The 22,401-nt window shown below is 44.5% G+C and overlaps 1 protein-coding gene across 6 annotated transcripts in view; it reads left to right on the top strand.

Moving 5' to 3' along the window:
• Positions 1-18,574, top strand: part of PRR5 (proline rich 5) — a 652,413-nt gene extending 633,839 nt beyond the window's left edge. For all 6 annotated transcript variants that reach the window (XM_030214308.1, XM_030214307.1, XM_030214309.1 and 3 more), the window contains one exon: positions 17,135-18,574. In XM_030214308.1, coding sequence (XP_030070168.1) covers positions 17,135-17,688 — 554 coding nt within the window. In that variant the 3' untranslated portion in view covers positions 17,689-18,574. The remainder of the gene's footprint in view (positions 1-17,134) is intronic.
• The last annotated feature ends 3,827 nt before the right edge of the window (positions 18,575-22,401 follow it).

Raw genomic sequence — 22,401 nt, 5'->3', positions numbered from 1 at the left:
TCCTACTGACTCAGCTTCCAGAGATATCTGATGCTTCCTAGCAGAATCAGGTTAGTATATGAGTTACTTAGAGTGTAAGCCCTCTGGAGCAGGGAACATACCTACTGTACCTAAATGTAGCCCATCTTGAGCCACCAATGAAAAGATGAGAACCAAAAAAAAAACACATTTAATGCAATTTTTTGTTAGCATACTTAGTATTAAATGAAAATAACCTGCAGCCACTCGGTGGAAATTTGCGTGAATTGCAATATCATCCTATTCCCAGCAACGTAATCTGCATATCCTTGACCATAGACAGGCCACAGTATAAAGCACAGAGATGTGCTGAAATGTTGAGGTCAGAATGGAGCTAGGTAATTTAGGCTTGACTAAATTTTCACATTTAGCCCAAACACCAAGGAAGGCTTAATATAATTTTTCCTGCAAATCATGGAGAATCCAACCAGGAGGTTTGATGTAGGGTCACCCATTCAAGGAATAGGCATCACATTAAAAATGTAAACAATTTGTTAAGCCAATTTTCCAAACACATCAACTTATTTTGGGGTTTTTATTCTTATTCAGAAATGTGTTCTTAAAATGTCCCATTACTCTATGTAACAGATAACATCAAGTCAGTGTGCAATTAGTCCAACATATGCTTGTAAACATAAATAAAATCCTGGTCATCTTTAAACTGGAAAAAGAAACTTGTCTTTTGAAAGCTCATGTGTCCTGTGACAATGTGTTACTTGGAGTCTAGGAACTTGAGGGATTTATCTTTTATTATCTTTGTTGTTTTATACGTTGCATATACGATTACTATCTTATTATTACATTAATTGTATTTTACTAGCTGTAGCCTGCACTATGGTATTGTGTAAGCCACATTGAGCCTACAACTAGTGGGAAAATGTGGGGTATAAATGTGTTAAATAAATAAATAAAATTTCATAAGCATTTTCATTCCTGAAGTGAACAGAGCAGGGGGGGGGGGGAAGGCTGCACTGCAGGGCACAAAATGCAACAGCGACATTGTCGGCAGCCTGAGGCGACATTGGGTGGGCCACCCAATGTCGCCTCAGGCCCACCCAGACAGCCGGCAGCTATCCAGTCCTCCTCCACCCGAGTCCTGACTCCTGATCCAGAAGTTGTAGGCAGGTCATCATTGTAGCGGTTGCGCACTTGCGCTGCAGCTGCACGTCGGCGCCACCACTCCATTGTTCCATGCCTTGCTCGCTTCCCGCCTGGTTCTGTGCTGCTTTGCTTTTTCTTCCCTGCACCCCCGCATCACAGCGCCGCAGTTGAGCTGAATGTGCTGTGCCGGCTGCCGTCAATGTCGCTGTTGCATTTTGTGCCCTGCAGTGCAGCCTTCCCCCCCCCCCCCCCCCCCGGCCTAGTCAGCTCTCCCCCCCCCCCTCCCTCCCCGGCCTAGTCAGCTCTCCCCTGCGGCCCCACACGACATGGAGCGGAGCACACAGCACAGTGAGTGCTCACTCTCTGCACCACCTGCCACCACTGAAGCCCAGCTGCACAGGTAAAAGAAGAAAAGAGTTTAAAAAATTTTTTTTTTAAACTTGTAGTGAAGTCAGTGTAATGCTGGCTGGTGGTGCCGGTGGGCATCAGGGTGGGGGTGGACTCTTTCACTGCCTAGGGCAAAAAAAGGTATATTTAATTATTCAGTATACTTTTTTTCCCTAAGTAGTGAAGAGCCGACCTCCACCTAGAAATCCACCACCAATAAATTTTATTATACCCAGGTTAAAATTTAAAAAAGGTTGTACTATATTTGTCATGGTGCCTTGGTGGGTTTTTGGGTAGGGATGATTTCTGCAGTACAAAGGTTAAAATAATAATAAAAACAAAGTTTTCAATTTAATGTAGGTGGGTTTCTGGGTGGAGGTGGGTCTGTAGTGCCCAGAACATTTTAAAAAACAAACAAAAAAAAGGTCATATTTAATGCTGGTGTGCTTAAGGGTGGGGGGACAGGGAGAGGAGATGCCAGACCATAGGGGGATGGGTGGGGGTAGGACAGGGCTGACGCTAGGCTACAAGGAAGGTTGGGGTAGGGCTGATGCCTAGCTATGGGATGGATGGTGGAGAAGGAAAGGGCTGATACTGGGCTATGAGGATGGATGGGGGTGTTGGGAAGGAAAGGAAGGGCTGATGGCAGACTACGGGGATGGATGGGGGGGTAGGGAAGAGAAAAGCTGATGCTGGGCTATAAGGATGGTTGGGGGGGTAGGGAAGGGAAAAGCTGATGACGGGCTATAGGGATGGATGGGGGGGTTAGAGAAGGGCTGATGTCAGGTTACAGGACAATTTCTAATTTTTGGTCCTTTATTCTGTAATTGATGAGGGTTGGTCTGTGTTCTGCATTTGACTGAGTATGCTGGCATGTGGTTTGTGTGGGGATCTATGAGTCTGATTTGTCCAATGGGATGCGTAGTGCTGTTGTGTATATTCACTGCTGCCTTTGTAAAGGTATTGTTATTGGAATTGGTGTTAAAATTTGCAAAGTTTGAAGTATATATATCATTGCTGTAATTATATTGCAGAATCCTGTCATGTGCGTTGAGATGTTTGCATTATAGTAGACTTAATGTGTTACAAGAAATGATTTATTTTGGGGAAAATAGCTCTAGAGCAACCCGCCACTGTTTATAATTTAAGAGCAGGTGCTGTATTTATAAGTTTTAGGATATTAATTTCTCCACCAATCACCAAAGGTGATAATTGCAATAAATTAAATAGATTAAGTATATATATAGCTTCAATATACTCAGAACACAAAGAGACCGTATTTTTAGCTTCAAAAATAGTGATTTAATATACAATTGCACACGAGAGGTAGGTTTTAAGAGATCTTTACAGGTAATCTGTGCTTACAATAGAACAAAATAGCAGGTAGGTTAACTTACAAGTCCTTGTTACAAGCATGCTGTGGTCCAGCTGATTGATGAGCACATGTTTCAGGAGCAAGACATCAGCAGACCCCAAAGAGAGCAGCAGGTCCCAAGAGGAGGCAGGTTCCAAGAGGAGGCAGGTCCCAAGAGAATCTGAGTTGTTTGCAGTGAAGAGAATCTGAGTTGCTGGCAGTTGATGAGAATCTGACTCTTGGGAAACAGCTTGTCCTTTTATATCTTGCAAGCTGCAGGAGGATATGCCATGTGGATCTTTGTCCTGGTTTCCACACGACCCTTGGGCATTTGCAAAGCATTGTGGTATCTTGGTCTCATGTCTGCACACGACCCCTGAGTCCTGGTCTCATGTCTTATGACATCACGAGACTTGCTGTCTGGCAAATGGTCTTTTGATGTCCTGTTCAGTCTCTGGGGCAGATACACATTACAAGTCCTTCCTTTCTGCACATGTCTGGAAGCTGATGGGAGGGGCAGGTATACCTTTGACAAGCAAATGTCCTGTTTATGTTTCCTCTGAGTTCTTTGTTTTATTCAGGTGCCCACCTTAGTCCATCTTTTGTTAGGTGGGAGGGCAGAGGAAGCTCTTTTGTGTTTGTTAAGTGTTTGTAATTAACTATCCCTGCTCTCAGAAGTTCCCAGAAAAAGGAATGGAGAGAGAGGGGCTTGAAATGAAACTATTCTCTGTGCTGCTGTGTCAAATATATATTTTTAAAAGATACACAAATATATTGGTGTATATATAATCCAGCAAATATGCTACATATTTCAGTAATAAACTGATACCATTACAAATGTAGCTATATTTAAAAATATTATTTTTCCATTAAGAATGTATATGGTTTATATTGATGCAGGGCAGCTGTTCGGCAGATTACTTAGAATGCACATCATCAAGTGCATTCTAAGGCATTATTTTGTAGTATCCCAAGAAACACTACTCATACCTATATACACAGTGCCCACCCATATTAGCCCTGGGCCCACCCAAAATGTCAGGTCTGGCTACGCCACTGGAACAGAGATCCTGCAAATTTGCTTGCTGACATGTTCCGTTCCATTTCATTCTGTTGCTTACGAAAAAAAAGATAGCGTTAGAGGCAAAAAAACATAGTAAAAATGTTTTTCGGTATATTAAAAGCAGGAAGCCGGCAAAAGAATCGGTTGGGCCGCTGGATGACCGAGGGGTAAAAGGGGCGATCAAGGAAGACAAAGACATAGCGGAGAGACTGAATGAATTCTTTGCTTCGGTCTTCACCAAGGAAGATTTGGGTGGGATACCGGTGTCGGAAATGGTATTTCAAGCGGACGAGTCGGAGAAACTTACTGACTTCACGGTAAACCTGGAGGACGTAATGGGGCAGTTCGGCAAACTGAAGAGTAGCAAATCTCCTGGACCGGATGGTATTCATCCTAGAGTACTGATAGAACTGAAAAATGAGCTTGCGGAGCTACTGCTAGTGATATGCAACTTTTCCTTAAAATCGAGCGTGGTACCGGAAGATTGGAGGGTAGCCAATGTAACGCCCATTTTTAAAAAAGGCTCCAGGGGAGATCCGGGAAATTATAGACTGGTGAGTCTGACGTCGGTGCCGGGGAAAATGGTAGAGGCTATTATTAAAAACAAAATTACAGAGCACATCCGAGGACATGGATTACTGAGACCAAGTCAGCATGGCTTTTGTGTGGGGAAATCTTGCCTGACCAATTTACTTCAATTCTTTGAAGGAGTAAACAAACATGTGGACAAAGGGGAGCTGGTTGATATTGTGTATCTGGATTTTCAAAAGGCGTTTGACAAGGTACCTCATGAAAGGCTACAGAGGAAATTGGAGGGTCATGGGATAGGAGGAAATGTCCTATTGTGGATTAAAAACTGGTTGAAGGATAGGAAACAGAGAGTGGGGTTAAATGGGCAGTATTCACAATGGAGAAGGGTAGTTAGTGGGGTTCCTCAGGGGTCTGTGCTAGGACCGCTGCTTTTTAATATATTTATAAATGATTTAGAGATGGGAGTAACTAGCGAGGTAATTAAATTTGCTGATGACACAAAGTTATTCAAAGTCGTTAAATCGCGACAGGATTGTGAAAAATTACAAGAGGACCTTACGAGACTGGGAGACTGGGCGGCTAAATGACAGATGACGTTTAATGTGAGCAAGTGCAAGGTGATGCATGTGGGAAAAAAGAACCCGAATTATAGCTGTCATGCAAGGTTCCACGTTAGGAGTTACTGACCAAGAAAGGGATCTGGGTGTCGTCGTCGATAATACACTGAAACCTTCTGCTCAGTGTGCTGCTGCGGCTAGGAAAGCGAATAGAATGTTGGGTATTATTAGGAAAGGTATGAAAAACAGGTGTGAGGATGTTATAATGCCGTTGTATCGCTCCATGGTGCGACCACACCTTGAGTATTGTGTTCAATTCTGGTCGCCGCATCTCAAGAAAGATATAGTAGAATTGGAAAAGGTGCAGCGAAAGGCAACTAAAATGATAGCAGGGATGGGACGACTTCCCTATGAAGAAAGACTAAGGAGGCTAGGGCTATTCAGCTTGGAGAAGAGACGACTGCGGGGAGACATGATAGAGGTATATAAAATAATGAGTGGAGTGGATGTGAAGCATCTGTTCACGCTTTCCAAAAATACTAGGATTAGGGGGCATGCGATGAAACTACAGTGTAGTAAATTTAAAACAAATCGGAGAAAATTTTTCTTCACCCAACGTGTAATTAAACTCTGGAATTCGTTGCCGGAGAAAGTGGTGAAGGCGATTAGCTTGGCAGAGTTTAAAAAGGGGTTGGACGGCTTCCTAAAGGACAAGTCCATAAACCGTTACTAAACGGACTTGGAAAAATCCACAATTCCAGGAATAACATGTATAGAATGTTTGTACGTTTGGGAAGCTTGCCAGGTGCCCTTGGCCTGGATTGGCCGCTGTCGTGGACAGGATGCTGGGCTCGATGGACCCTTGGTCTTTTCCCAATATGGCATTACTTATGTACTTATGTACTTCTTAAATAGACCAAGGAATCAAAGCGGTTCACAAAAAAAAAAATAGAGAGTTTTCTTATGTTTCAACAGTTTTATTGATGACACCCATAATGTACATGACTTGTGAGACAATTCAAGTTCTGAACATCTGATACAAATAAACGATACAGCATTATCTGTCATCAAATTTTTACATTGTGTAGTAACCTTCCCAACTCCCCCCCCCATTCCCTCCCTCCCCCCACGTCTTCACCATACAGATAAAGGAGAAACAACCAATTGAAGAATAACCTCTTATCGGAAACATACCAGAGACCACTCCCCTTCTGCTGCTGCAAGAGTCATGATTTATTTTATCCAACACTGGACCTGCAGTCCCCAGATGGTCGGGTTAGCCCCCCTTCCTGGGGTTCAAGATGGGGAGCCTGTGCTCTGATGACCCCCCATCCCCCCACCCCAACGTATAGAGAGTTTTCTTATTACTTATCAAACAAATAGGGCTTCAAAGCCTTCCTGAACTTTAAGTAATTTGGAATTCTACAAATAAAGACATGAATAATATTCCAAATCTTACAAGACAGATAAGCAAAAGAACTATCGTGCATACTTTCATATCACACATTTTTAATTGATGGAAAACCCAATCTTAAAAAAAGAGGTAGAGCGAACTGTTGTTCTATTAGAAGTGTAAGTTATTTTTTGACATCAATACCAGACCAGTCCAGACTAATGGGTTATGTCCATCCCCACCAGCGGAAGGAGACAGAGAAAATAGTTCAAGTACTTCACCCCCTCAAGGGTATCGTGGTGCCTGGAATGCTCAGTATTTTCTCTGTCTCCCAGCAGATGGTGGATGGATGTGCCGCTCCTGTTGGTGACTAGTGGCTAGTTCCTGTCCCAGCTCTACTGAGTGACAGTTGAGCAAGGGGTGTGCTGGAGACTCAAGTTTGGGTTCCTCATCTCCCAGCTAGGGGATACCTAGTGGTCCCTCCCCTCCCCCGCTTGGGCCTTGGAAGCTCGGCGGACTTGGCTATGGCATGATGCAGATTTGTGTTTACTTCTACTTACTACTACTACTACTACTTAGCATTTCTATAGCGCTGCCAGGGTTACGCAGCGCTGTACAAGTTTAAACTTGGGGAAGGACAGTCCCTGCTCAAGAGAGCTTACAATTTTTTTACTTCTACTTCTGGGCAAGTAGGTTTGTTTCTTGGTGCTTGCGCTGTGACAGGCTTCTTCACTCTCAGAGCTTGTGAGGTAAGCTACTCTTATTTCTCTCAGGAGCCTCCCGGTAAAAAAAACCCCAACACAAATCAACAGACAAACGAGGCACGTCTAGCAATTCTAGGCTGGATTTTCGTTTGCTCCCTGGCGTCAGTATTTTTTGTCAGTTAGGGCAGAGTCATTTTGGCGGGTTTTTTGGCGAGTTGGTGCTATTTCTCGCAGTCTGAAGCTTCCAGTGTGCTTTTTTGTCATGGCTGCCATTTGGAGCAGCATTTTCTTTTTCTTCGCGGCGCTCTTCTTTGGCAGGGCGCTTTTCTTCCAGCACAATACTGGGTTGACCTTTTTTTGCTTGTGGCATTGAGACAGCATGGGCATAATTATACATATATAAGAAATTATATTAAGTGTTAATTCTGTTTAAAGGTGGTCAAATACTATTTCAACTTTTCACCTTGCAAGTAAAGTGAAGGAATGCCAGATGGTTCAGATTATTTAGAAATCTAGCTTTGCTGGGTTAAAAGGTCAGAGAGAGAAACTTCTTTCACCCTTTGTGAGTGATGGAGGGTTAAGGCTAGTTCAAAGATATTACCTTACCACATACATCTGTATACTATTATGAACGAGGCAAGCAGGCAGTTTGTTTTAAGATTAGGCTGAAATACTGTTTAGAAGAAAATAGTTAGATTTTAGAAGTTCTTGATATTTAGAATATGTCTTATAAGGAATACTGATTCTGCTTATTTTAGAATATGTTTATTCTGTGTAGTTAATATGTAGAATACCTTTTTAAATCTAATGTCTGTCCAACTCTTTGACTTTCTAAGTAAGACTGTAGTTGAAAAGGTCAGCATATGGTTTGAGTTAGCTGCAGTCCTGGCTAGGTGAAAGAGAAGTCAACTCTCTTCTCCTTGATTAATTATAGGTAAATGTAGGACTGGGCTTTCTGAAAGAAATAACAAACTATAGCTGTATGCTATTAAGTAAGACTGGCCCTTGACCCCTTAATGAATGCCAGAGTTCAGTTAGCAGTTAGTATGAAGTTGACTAGGAATATGAGAATGTCCCTTAGCCCCTAAATGAACCCAGTTTAAGCTATAGCTGAGAAATTAATCATAATGAAAATGTAAGAGACTGGTGCCATATTGTCTAATGTGAGGGGTCATAGGTCAGTTTAGGACATCTCAAACCTATGTAACTGATATTTTGGAAATATATGTATAGAGATGATTGGTTCAGACAGGGTAATTAATTTATTCTTTACCATCTGGAGAGTAAGGGGGGCTAGGAGGGAGATAGAACGGTATATAAGTGGGAGCAGAAGCAGCTTACGTCAGAAGGAACAGACAGAAGAAGGAGAGCTAAAGGAAGACAGACAGCAGAAGAAGAGAAGAAGCTGAGACAGAAGCCATAACATCCAGAGAGCTGAGAAAGGGAAGAAGAGAGCTAGAACTGATGTCCTACTTTGTTTGCTGGCAAATAAAGAAGATTTCTCCCTCATTCTGGTGTGTGCTGTTTGACTCCTGAAGTACCACAGATTCTGCTAACAATAGGGGTAATTCATGCATCAATTCCTGCAACAGCATGTCTTTTTTTGCCGGACTGACAGGACAGGATCGTGGCTGTTCGCTGCGGTGCTTAGTCCACCTCAGCAAGGCTTCTTCCACAGGCATTTTGTTTGTTTCAGTCACTGACTCGAGTTTGGCCTCTAGTGGTGTGCTGGTCCCACCTTCTTTTGTTCAGGGGAATCCTTGATTCTGGGCTGAGTGGGTTCTCCTGCCTTCTGAGCGTCCTAGTTCATCTTGGCCTGTCAGCCGGTTGGTTTTTACCCTTGGTAGCGGTTCCTTTAGCATAGCTTCTTCGGCATGGGAGATCTCTGCCTTTTGATTTTGCAGGAGTGGCTCAGTCTGCCATCGGTTATTCATTTCTCTGGGGATTCTCTGCCAGATTTCTTCTCCCCCTGCCTCTGCGTGTTACCCTGTGCCTGTGGAGTTGGCTCTGTGGTGGCTAGTGAGGTTTCTTCTTTGCTACAGGCCCGGTGCTGATCCTTCTGGGATCAGACTCCTAGATATTTTGCAGACATCTCTTTTTGGGGCCATCCGGTTGGATTTGCCCCGCCTCATGTTGGATGGTGCCCACCTTTGGATCTGAGGGCATCTCATGGCATTTCCTGTCTTCTCAGCCCTACGCGCTGGTCCATTTTTTTCTCGTGGAGGTAGATGACGGCTATGACATTTTGGACTGGGTGGTGCAGCTTGTCATTTGTCTTACCTGACAGCTCCCTTTTCGGTGCATTCTCAGTATCTCCTTTGGTAAGGTGAGTGCAGCACCCAAGTATCTTACTGGATGGTATGGCTCTTTCCCTTCGGGTTTTTCCCATTTTATTTACTGGATTACTACGCCCGCTGCCTTTGAAGGGCCATCTCCTTTCCATAATACGAAACCGTCATCAATATAGCGTTTCCATAACAAAACAGAATCTTCAAACTGGGAGTTTAACAACCATGTGCTCTCAAATCGGGCCATATATAAATTGGCCATGGAAGGGGCAAAAGACGCCCCCATTGCTACCCCAGAAACCTGTTGAAAAAAATCATGTTGGAACAAGAAAAAATTCTTTTGCAAGGCCAATTCTGCTAATTCCATCAAAAACTCAGTCAGGGCATCAAAAGGTCTAGGACGTGATTCAAGAGTCGTATTTATCACTTGTAGTGCTTCATTTTGTGGGATAGACGTATACAGGGATTTGATATCCAAAATCACCATAAGGACATCGATGTTGTTATTTAATGACGTCTTCCAAAATGCACAAAACGTGTGTGGTATCCTTAATGAAGGAAGGTGACACAGTTTGATGAGACTTTTCCCTTTATTTTGTATAGACACTCTTCACTGTGCGTGTTTTTGAGGTTATCAATACTAGTGAGCAGTGGATTGAATCTGTGTTAATTATTGCAGACCTAAGACAGACATACTGTGAGGCAAATGTAAAACATCCTAGTAGAAGAGGTAACAATGTAAAAATATATAAAAAAAATAATAAAATAAGATAAGTACATAAGTAATGGCATACTGGGAAAAGACCAAGGGTCCATCGAGCCCAGCATCCTGTCCATGACAGCGGCCAATCCAGGCCAAGGGCACCTGGCAAGCTTCCCAAACGTACAAACATTCTATACATGTTATTCCTGGAATTGTGGATTTTTCCCAAGTCCATTTAGTAGCGGTTTATGAACTTGTCCTTTAGGAAACCGTCCAACCCCTTTTTAAACTCTGCTAAGCTAACCGCCTTCACCACTTTCTCCAGCAATGAATTCCAGAGTTTAATTATACATTGGGTGAAGAAACATTTTCTCCGATTTCTTTTAAATTTACTACACTGTAGTTTCATCGCATGCCCCCTAATCCTAGTATTTTTGGAAAGCGTGAACAGACGCTTCACATCCACCTGTTCCACTCCACTCATTATTTTATATACCTCTATCATGTCTCCCCTCAGCCGTCTCTTCTCCAAGCTGAATAGCCCTAGCCTCCTTAATCTTTCTTCATAGGGAAGTCGTCCCATCCCCGCTATCGTTTTAGTCGCCCTTCGCTGCACCTTGTCCAATTCTACTATATCTTTCTTGAGATGCGGTGACCAGAATTGAACACAATACTCAAGGTGCGGTCGCACCATGGAGCGATACAATGGCATTATAACATCCTCACACCTGTTTTCCATACCTTTCCTAATAATACCCAACATTCTATTCGCTTTCCTAGTCGCAGCAGCACACTGAGCAGAAGGTTTCACCATATTATCGACGACGACACCCAGATCCCTTTCTTGGTCCGTAACTCCTAACGTGGAACCTTGCGTGACGTAGCTATAATTCGGGTTCTTTTTTCCCCACATGCATCACCTTGCACTTGCTCACATTAAACGTCATCTGCCATTTAGCCGCCCAGTCTCGTAAGGTCCTCTTGTAATTTTTCACAATCCTGTCGCGATTTAACAACTTTGAATAACTTTGTGTCATCAGCAAATTTAATTACCTCGCTAGTTACTCCCATGAGGAACCCCACTAACTACCCTTCTCCATTGTGAATACTACCCACTTAACCCCACTCTCTGTTTCCTATCCTTCAACCAGTTTTTAATCCACACTAGGACATTTCCTCCTATCCCATGACCCTCCAATTTCCTCTGTAGCCTTTCATGAGGTACCTTGTCAAACGCCTTTTGAAAATCCAGATACACAATATCAACCGGTTCCCCTTTGTCCACGTTTGTTTACTCCTTCAAAGAATTGAAGTAAATTGGTCAGGCAAGATTTCCCCACACAAAAGCCGTGCTGACTTGGTCTCAGTAATCCATGTCCTCGGATGTGCTCTGTAATTTTGTTTTTAATAATAACCTCTACCATTTTCCCCGGCACTGACGTCAGACTCACCTGTCTATAATTTCCCGGAGCCTTTAAAAAAAATTGGCGTTACATTGGCCACCCTCCAATCTTCCGCTACCACGCTCGATTTTAAGGATAAGTTGCATATCACTAGCAGTAGCTCCGCAAGCTCATTTTTCAGTTCTATCAGTACTCTAGGATGAATACCATCCGGTCCAGGAGATTTGCTACTCTTCAGTTTGCGTCCATTACGTCCTCCAGGTTTATCATGAAGTCAGTAAGTTTCTCCGACTCGTCCGCTTGAAATACCATTTCCAACACCGGTATACTAGTAAAAGAGGCCTGTTTCTCCAACAGATAGGAAACGGGCGCTAGCAAGGTTCCAGGGCCCCCTCCCTCTCTCCCTCCATCCTCAGAGCTCCAGGCGCCCCTCCCCTCTCCCCCCTAAACCACCCTCCCTCCCCCTCCTCCACACCCCTCCCTCCCCTCCTCCCCCTTCCCCTCCCCCCTCTGTCATTTCAGGACCCGAAACCCCCCCTCTCTGCCCCTCCCCTTCGTAAGAGCCGGCTGTTTAAAAGTTTTTACCTCCTGCACGCATGGACGCCGCTTCAGACAGCCTTTGCTTTCGCTTCTGTTTCAGCTGTTCCTGTGGTCCCGCCCTCATTTCCTGTTTGCGGAAGGGCGGGATCACAGGAACAGCTGAAACAGAAGTGAAAGCAAAGGCAGTGTGAAGCGGCGTCTGTGTGTGCAGGGTTTCACTGTGGCTGGCGGACCGCAGAGCAGGAGTTAAAACGTTTTTGGGCAGAAGACATCGGGGGGGGGGGGGCGTCGAACTCTGACAGAAGTGGGGCTGTCGGACTGGAGCTTCCAGTGGCTGCTGCTGGGTTCTCTTCTCTCTCACTTCCCATTGGTCTGCCCTGTGATGTCATCCCCAGGGCGGACCTATGGGAACTGTGTTACGAACCCAGGCATCCAGACGGATGTGCAGAGCTGTAAATTGTTATATAGGATAATAATAAATAATGATAGACTATATATTGGTGTATAGTTGCATCTGTTGGTCAGACTTGAATTAACTATGACCAGTACTATCATTCACGTTGTAAAAATTGATATCTTTCAGCTAAGATATGATATGTATGTATGTCCACAACAGATGCAAACTATATTCCTGTGTATATAGAGAGAAAGAATACAATCTGAATTTTCAAAGAAATACTGTTAGATCTAAGTCTGTGTTAAGCCCTTTAGGATTTACAGTATCAAATGTAAAAATTAAATGTTGTTCTTCTTGTAACAAAAGACTGTCGTCACCCCTCTCCATTTTGGAATAATTTGTTTAAATACTAAGAAATTAAGGTCCTCAGTAGTATGGTTTAAGGCATTCCAGTGTGATACTAGGGGAGCTGTTTGGATATTTCTATTTATGCAGCTTTTGTGTTCAATAATCCTGGTTTTTATCATACGTTTGGTCTTACCTATGTAAAGGAGATTACAAGGACATTTGATAATATATATCACACCCACTGAATTGCAGTCCGTATGTCTCCTTAAAGGATATCTTTTTTTAGTAATTGGATGTATGAAAACATCTGTGATGACTGCATGCCTGCAGACTGAACATCTACCGCATGTTTTATGTCCTTGTGTTGTTAGTTCTACTATGTCTCTATCCCAACCTCCGCCAGCTGAAGCACTCTGTTCTTCTACTTATGTTGCGTACATTCTCATTTTAGTGAAACTGAGCATGCGTAACACTTCGTGCATGCTCAGTTTCACTAAAATGAGCATGCACACAATGTGAGGGGAAGAGCAGGGCAGGCAATGTGACAGAGAGCCGGAGATCAGCACTGGACAAATGCTTCAACTGGTGGGTGTTGGGTACCCCTGCCAGCCAGTGGCGTACCAAGGGGGGGGGCGGTCCGCCCCGGGTGTCGGCGGGTGGGAGGGTGCTCCGTCGTCTGCTGCCACCACCCTGCGTTTTTTTTTTAATCCATGCAGCGATGCAGGTATCTGCTCTGCTGTGTGCTGTGAAAAAAGAAAATCGCTTCGTTCGCTGGCGTCGGCCCTTCCTTCGCTATGTCCCACCCTCGAGGAAATAGGAAGTTACCTCAAAAGAGGGCGGGACATAGCGAAGGAAGGGCTGACGCCAGCGAACGAAGCGATTTTCTTTTTTTCACAGCACACAGCAGAGCAGATACCTGCGTCGCTGCATGGATTAAAAAAAAAAGGGTGGTGGCAGAAGAAGAGGGCTCTGTCGCTCTCCACGGAGGGGGGGGGGGCTCAGATGGGAGAAGGAGGTGGGGGAGCTCAGAGGGGAGAAGGGAATGGGGGAGGGGTGGGGGAGCTGAGAGGGGAGAAGGGAATTGGGGAGAGGTGGGGGAGCTCAGAGGGGGTTCTAAGAGGGGAGAAGGGAATTGGGGAGGGGTGGGGGGAGCTCAGGGGTTCTAGGAGGGGAGAAGGGAATTGGGGAGGGGTGGGGGGAGCTCAGAGGGGTGCTCACAGGGGAGAAGGGAATTGGGGAGGGGTGGGGGAGCTGAGAGGGGTGCTCACAGGGGAGAAGGGGATTGGGGAGGGGTGGGGGGTGCTCAGAGGGGAGAAGGGGTCAAGCTGGAACTGGGGTCTGACAAGGGGGCAGGAGGGAGAATGGGTCCATGCCTGGGGCAGGTGGGAGAATGGGTCTGGGGCTGAAAAGGGGGGATGCAAAGCATGTGGTGGATGAAGGGGGCTGAAAAGGAGGGTATTTGGGATAAGGGGGCTAGAGCTGGAACTGTGGGCTGAAACGGGGCAGGGGCTGAAACTGGAGGCTTTAAAGGGGACAGGGAGAACTGGCTGGGGCTGAGCTCAAGACTGGTGAGAGAAAAGGGCTGGGAGATGTGGGCTGGGGCTGGAACTAGGGGCAGGTGAAACTGGGGGCTGAAAAGAGGGGGCAGAGAGAGAGGGGACAGACCCTGGATGGAAGTGGGGAACGTGAGGCAGGGCAGACCCTGGATGGATGGGAGAGGGAGGGCAGACGGATTGAAGGGGCAGAGAGAAAGGGCAGATGGTGGGTGGAAAGGGGAGAGAGAAAGAGGGCAGACTGGGGCAAATGGTGGATGGAAGGGAGAGAGAGGGCAGACAGTGGATGGAAGGGACATTAGAGAGGGCAGACACTGGATGGCAGAGAGAGAGCAAAGACAGATCCTGGATGAAAGGAAGACAGTGAAAAGAAGATGAGGAAAGCAGAAACCAGAGAAAACAAACTGTAAATATATATTTTTATTATTTTGCTTTAGGATATAGTATTGTAGCTGTGTTGTTTATAAATAGAACATGTAAATAAGGTAATCTTTTTATTGGACTAATTTTAATACATTTTGACTTAACTTTCAGAGAACAAACCCCCCTTCCTCAGGTCAGGATAGGATACTGTAACAGCACTATACTGTACTGACCTGAGGAAGGAGATTTTGGCCTCTGGAAGCCAAATGTATTAGTCCAATAAAATAGTATTATTTTATTTTCTGTATTTGTTTTATTTCTATTTGTTAATTTGTAAAGTGGTGATTGGTATTTGTTAGTTTTTTCAAATTTACATCTGCTGTCTTTATATTTTGCACAGTACTAGGGGACATTTTCTGTTTCTGTGGTGTTGCATTGTATGCAGAGTCTGGCATCGGGGGTTCAGTTTAATTTTAGTCTAAATAGAAAGTTTATGATTACTTATTCTATAGTGGATTAGGGTGTATCTGTGTTTGTGAAAAAGACATGGCTTTCGGTTGGCATTGACTGTGCAGGATCGATGATCTGTACTAATCTGTCTGTTTTCGTTTTACAATAGGTGAATTGATGTTCTAGTGCTCACTGTAGTGTTTAAGATGCTTTCCTTTTCCTTGTGTGACTGGTAGAAATTACTGCTTATGATATGCTAGAATTGCTCTATAGGTCCTGAGTGTTTTGTATTCTCGGTATGCCTAGTACTGGATTTGGGGGGGGTGTTAAAAAATGACCGGCCCCGGGTGTCAACTACCCTAGGTACGCCACTGCTGCCAGCCAAACCATGGGCCCTAGAGCCAATTTGGGGGTCCCAGGCCCCAGTGGCCCCCCATAGCTACGCCACTGGTGTAAATGTTACTCCTAAATGTGCATTTGCACGAGTAATTCTGGTCGCTGCACGTCAAAAAAAGATATAGTGGAATTGGAAAAGGTGCAGAGAAGGGCGACAAAGATGATTCAGGGGATAGGATGACTTCCCTATGAGGAAAGGCTGAAGAGGCTGGGGCTCTTCAGCTTGGAGAAAAGGCGGCTGAGGGGGAGATATGATAGAGATCTATAAGATAATGAGTGGAATGGAATGGGTTGATGTGGAGCGTCTGTTTACGCTTTCCAAAAATACTAGGACAAGGGGGCATGCGATGAAGCTGCAGTGTAGTAAATTTAAAACGAATCGGAGGAAGTTTTTCTTCACTCAATGCGTGGTTAAACTCTGGAATTCGTTGCCGGATAAGGTGGTTGTGGCGGTTGGCTTAGCGGAGTTTTTAAAAAAGGTTAGACGGCTTCCTGGAAGAAAAGGACATAGAATGTTATTGAATGGACGTAGGAATAATCCTCTATTTCTGGGATGGGCGGGACGAAATGCTTGTTCTTTTGGCCATTGTCGGAGACAGGGTGCTGGGCTCGATTGACCCTTGGTCTATCATGGCGATGCTTATGTCTAATTCACAGTAGTCTGTAAATTAAGGGTGTAAATATCAGCCCAGCTTGTGTCCTGCCCATGCCTCTCTTTGTGAATGTTCGCTGTGCCATTATAGCGCATAATTATAGAATATTGGTTCTCACGTTGCTGCCATTTACACTTAAGCACACAAAAAGCAGTGCTCTATGAATTTAAGTGCACAAGTGGCTCTTATATTAAGGCAACCTGTTATAGAATGAGGCGGAAAGTTCCAGAAATGTTAAAATCAGAGTTATGAAAATAATGCCATAGTAGGGAAATATTAATCTGTCACAGAGATCAAATAATACCATCTTATCACTGAACAGTCCTATAAGTCCAGTCCTCAAGAGCCCCAAACAGGTCAGATCCTTAGTCACTTGAGGACTGGCATTGCCTAACACTACTTTAATGCACTTGTACCTATTTCATAGGATGCCATTATTTCTGGACTGACTTGCCTGATAACACAGTAGCTTTTAATAACATTGTGGTTTCATTTGCATTATATCCTTTGAAGGAAGGAACACATCACAGTGTCTAGGAAACAAACCCAGAACTCAGAAACTGCAGCAGAGCTTCTAAAGCTTTCACAGCTGACAAACTTCCTTTGAGCTTAGGAAGGGAAAGCTACACAGTTTAGTCCCTCCAGGGACACATTTTCACAAAAAAGTGCATATATAATTGATTTCAATTGCAGAACTCCTGTTGCAGGTGCTCTTATATGGATTGCCTGCTGGGAATAAGTTGCTAAGTGGAAAAAGTATTTGCTTTTGTGAAATATGGATAGGTCCCCCTCTAGTGGTCAAAAGAAAGAACAGCAAAAAGAAAACCCCCAACATTTGTCCACTGTTGTGACAATGAGAAGTTTTGAAAACCTAAAATTATATATACAAGTTTTATACTTAAAACAAAATGCTATTTTTTGTCCTTTCACAGAAAAACGCTTGTTTAGACGCTGTCCGAAGTCAAGTGAAACCATCACCAAGAACCCGGTTGTGAGATCTAAGAGTTACAATAACCCTCTCTTAACGCCTGTGGTGGAGTATGAAACAGAAAGTGTTGCAGCTAATGGCACTGGCATCCGGAGGCACTCCGTGTCTGAAATGACCTCACTTATTGAGTTAACAGGATATTCCAACCTCACCACTATCATAGATGCTGGCTCCAAAATCTCTATGACGACAACCAAAACTCAGTCGCTCGGAGAGCAGGAAAGACCCTGCACAGGTTCCACTCAGTGTTTAAGCAACCTAAGCACAGTTGACCAGCAGCGAGGACTCCTCCACCCACAGGACACACAAAACAGGGTATTTGAGCTGCCCAGAGACTCTGCCATGATTCCAGCTCCTTCCTCTAGCCCGGAGACTATAGTGGACCAGATTTTAGAGTCGATTGATTCTGATTCTGAGGGAATTTTCATAGATTTTGGGCGGGGCTCTTCACATTCTTCTGGTTATAACATGGATGTGACCAGACAAAGCATTGTGTGAAGACTAACTCATCTTCTTTATGTTTTTAAATGTTTCTTTTCATTCTCCAGCCTCATGGCACTCTTTAGTAGCACCTCAAACTCAGCAACGATGGAGTAGGTATTCAGCTGGCGGCAGTGAGCGCTTTTTTAGTCGCTGGTGAAGTTATTCCTGGATATTCAGTGCCTGGCTATGTCCATACATTGGCGTTGAATGTCTGGGTTTATGCAGCTGGCTATCTCTTATGAGGTTAAGTGTGATATTCAGAACTGCTTAAACGACACCGCACAAGATAAGACTGGGTTTTATACAGTCCAATATAGCTGCTTATCTTAGGCGGTTAAGTGCTGGATATTTACAGTTAACCGCATATGTGCTGACTCTTGCCCCCGGACTGCCCACAAAATAGCCGGCTTTCACGTTAGTGGTCTGTGGTGATATTCAGTGGCACTAACCAGGTAAGTGTCGGTGAATATCAGTGAATAGCCCCATACAAGCGATTTAACCAGCCAGGAGCCATTTCTGGCCAGTTAAATTGCTTTAAATATCTTAGCAAAAGATTGGTTTAAATGAGAGAGAATACTGATTGCAAATAAGCTGTGTATTTTAAGTTCTTTAGATAACCAAATGAAAGAACAGCAACATTCACTTTTGAAACTTTTATATTATTTTCTTAGAATTTCACTGTAAACGTGGATAGTGTCCTTTTGAAAATAATATGTGTAATGGAGCAATAAATTGACCTTATTTCTTCTGAATGCATAGGTTTTAGCCTAGCAGAAAGTCTATGATTTGTATTCACTCTCCTGGGTTTTTTTCTTTCTGTCTTTGAATGCCTTGTGTGCACTCCATCATTTCAGCTATGCACTGAGACAGAGAGAGCACAAATAAACAGTCACTTATCTGATGTGGTGTGGTTATTTATCACCATTTCTGCAGGAGAACGCTTCCTGTTTGGATGGATAGAGGAGATTTCTGAGGGAAGTAGAGGTAAAATGGATCTTATTAGTTGCTAAAACAAAAGATCTGGAACAACACAAAGTACTAATATCTGTCAAGATTATAATTGAGCACTAAATGTTGCATTACACCAATTCCTGTCAATTTGATAAGTAAACTTGTGGCTCATAGCACATAATGTACTCGATGTGGCTCTGCATTATTTTAGTAGCATGAATCTTGTTTTGTTTTGGGGGGTTTTCTTCTCTTGTTTGAGCTGCCAGCTCAAATGGAACTGGCCTTTATTAGACTACAGTACCATTCTCCTTCATTTGCAACTATGTGTGGGCTTTACAAGTACTTCCAGAGGTATAGTGCTGCCGGGACCTCAGCAAAGGAATCCATATACTTTCCAAGAAGACAAGGGATGTGGGGCAGAGTAGGAGTAGGGTTGCCAACTTTTTAATAGAAAAACCTGACACCTCACCCCAGGCCCCTCCCTTGCCCTGTCAAAATGCTCTGCCCCAAGTCCATTGCTACACCTACTGTTTCTCACACCCCTTTCAAGCATTGTCTCTCCCATGCCATTGCCCCTCTCTCATTCACACCTCTTCCCCTCATTGCCTGGTCCTTGGACCAGGGGCGTAGCTGCTATGGGGCCACGGGGGCCTGGGCCCCCATAGATTTGGCCCTGGATCCCCTGCCGGCAACCCTCTCAACCCCCCCTCCTGCCGCCTGCTACCTTTGCTGGCGGGGGACCCCAACCCCCGCCAGTCGAAGTCTTCTTCCTTCGTTTGGTTTCTCAATCTGACGGGCTTCGTTCTGTTTCTGTGAGTCTGACGTCCTGCATGTTGAGAGGGGAGGGGGGGGGAGGGGGGTAAAATGTGCCCCCTCTCCACAGCTCTGGACCCCCCTACCGTTGAAGTCTGGTTACGCCCCTGCCTTACACTACCTCTGTCTAGCATCTCTTCTGTACGTCCCTGTCCCTCCTTGAGTCCCCCCTTCCCTTCCTCCCACACACCTCACATTTATTTACCCTTGTCTTAATATATATATTTTTTTACACTACTACTCCATTTCCCTAGTCACCTCCCCGTCAATGTCCAATTTGCCTTTGGTTTGGTGCTGCAATACAGCAATTGCCGAGCCTGAGATGTGGTCACTCCCGCATGATATCTGTCCCGCAAGACCTGCCAAAGCGAAAACAGGAAGTTACATTGAGTCAGGCTGCAGCAGCAGAGACAGCCTTAAGCGTCAATCATTGACAAAGTCTAGAGGAGGAGGGAGGAATTTGGAAGCAGCGAGCAACTCGTGTAAGTAACAAAAGTCGGATGCAGACTGTGGGGCAGTGGTGAGAGGGCATAGGGAAGAAGGAGGAGGCCAGGAGGAAGGGTCTACTGGCTGAACTGTGACCTGAGTGGGCGTTGGCAGGACAGGCAGGCTTGTGTCGGCTGGCAGCTGCGCTGTGCTGTGCAGTGGAAACTAGAGAGTTGCACAGGGACAGAAATCTAACCCATCCCAGCCCATCCCCATGGGGAATCTAACCCATCCCTACCCGTCCCCACCATAAGTAATCTCCATCCCAGCTCCTGGCCTGCCCAGCCTTTGCCGTACTGCAGTCAGTTTGACCCCCCCCCCCCCCCCCCCCCAAGAAAGGCAGATTCTACAAGCAGTAAAAATTCTAGTAAAAGTAACATAAATCATTTTCTTCTGTACTCTGCTAAGACAGCAGATGTACAGATTAGCAGGACCCAAAGCGGTCCAAAACAAGTGAAGTCAGAAACAGCACAGTTTATACTTAATTGTTCAACTGCCCTTAAGAATCACCTTTGGGTTTAAAAAGCAAAACCATGTGCATGTAAGGACTGAATAAACAAATTAAAGCAAATGGAGGAATAGCCTAGTGGTTAGTGCAGCAGACTTTGATCTTGGGGAACTGGGTTTTATTCCCACTGCAGCTCCTTGTGACTGTGGGCAAATCACTTAACCCTCCATTGCCTAAGGTACAAAATAAGTACCTGTATATATGTAAACCGCTTTGAATGTAGTTGCAAAATACCATAGAAAGGCAGTATATCAAGTCCCATTTCCCCTTCCCTTTAATATGTAATACTTAGGGGACCACTCGGGATTTACTCTAAATTTCCACAAATCTAAAGGATTATCAGTATTAAAGGAAGATAAGGAAAGGTGGAAAGGTAGCCTAAACATAAGTTGGGAAAAGGAGGAATTTAAATATCTAGGGGTAATGATTACAAATGATCTTACAAAAATATACACGAGAAATGTAGCCACCTTACTGGGGATAACACAGGCAAAACTACAAATGTGGCAAGGGTACTCGCTCTCACTCCTAGGTAGAATTGCTGTGATTAACATGATAATTGTGCCAAAATGGCTATATTTATTTCAGGTGCTGCCACTGTATCTGACTCGTAAAGATGAAACAAAGATAAATAAAGCTCTACAGAGATTTTTGTGGAATGGAAGACGGGCCAGGATACCGTTGGCAGTACTACAGACACCAAAAGAGTACGGAGGCATGGGCCTCCTTAACATTCGACATATAACAGTGGCTAGTGGTATGCGCCACATTAATGATTGGTATAGAGGGACATCAGACTTTTCAGCTACAGCAGTGGAAAGCCACATGGCACAGGGCTTACACCTTGGATACGTGGCGCAAACACCGAGGGCTGAAATTGTGCAGGAACTAAAAGTCACTGGAATTTATAGTTCAGCCCAAGCGGTATGGAAATGGATTTGTCGTATTTATCACTTCAAATCTACAGTAACACCACATTTACCAATACAGGGTAACCCGGAGTTTGCTCCCGGGATGTTACACAAGACTTTCCAAGACTGGAAGACGCAAGGCATTATTTATTTACTACATGTGATCACGGAGGAAGGTCACATAAAAACATTTAATGAGCTGAGGCGTGAATACAATTTGAAATCAGCGGACCAGTTCCACTACGCCCAACTACAACATTATATTAAAAGCCTGCCGTGGGAGTCCCTGGCAGAGGACGTGCAGGAAGAACTGGCAGAGGCTTATTCTTTCCAGGCGCAACAGAAAGTCCCACTAGCATACCATCATCGATATATTAAGGACAATTTTTCAGAACTGGACTATGTACATCTAGCAACAGCCTGGAGTGAGGACTTGGGAATTATAATAAAGCAGGAAACGATCAAGGAACATGTTCTGGGGATGAGACAATATACGGCAATTGTGAGACACTGGGAACTGCAGTATAAAGTAGTGCTGAGAGCACATGTACTGCGTGCTTTTCATATGGGTCTCTCCCAAGATGGTGCCTGCCCCAAATGTGGGTTGGAGGGAGCAGAGCTGGGGCACATGTTTTGGACATGCCCCCACATCCGGAACTTTTGGAGACTATTTCTGCAGGAAATTTCTAAGATCTGGAAAGTGACGCGGCGACCACAACCTGGAATACTGTTTGGCAATCTGAAGCTACCACGCCCTACCCCAAAAGGAATGCGGCAATTTGCTTTACGAGCCACAATCTTTGGGAAAAAAGCTATTTTAAAGAACTGGTTAGCTCCGAAGAGACCCTCAGTCCAGCACTGGCGGGGAGGTATGATAGAGCTCATGCGGTTTGAAAGATTGGAAATGAACAGACAACCGCAAGGGTACAAAAAAGCATTTACGCAGCGCTGGAGCCCACTGTGGAACACATTAACACCAGCAGCGAGGAGTTATCTGTTAAACATATGAACATAGGAACTAGGAAGTAAAGTTTGGAGTGAGAGCGACCCTGGGAGGGA

The sequence above is a fragment of the Microcaecilia unicolor genome, chromosome 9 (genome assembly GCF_901765095.1).
Source record: "Microcaecilia unicolor chromosome 9, aMicUni1.1, whole genome shotgun sequence".
Classification (NCBI taxonomy): domain Eukaryota; kingdom Metazoa; phylum Chordata; class Amphibia; order Gymnophiona; family Siphonopidae; genus Microcaecilia; species Microcaecilia unicolor.
Note: the sequence above shows the minus strand (reverse complement) of the source record. Positions and strands in the feature narration are given on the sequence as shown.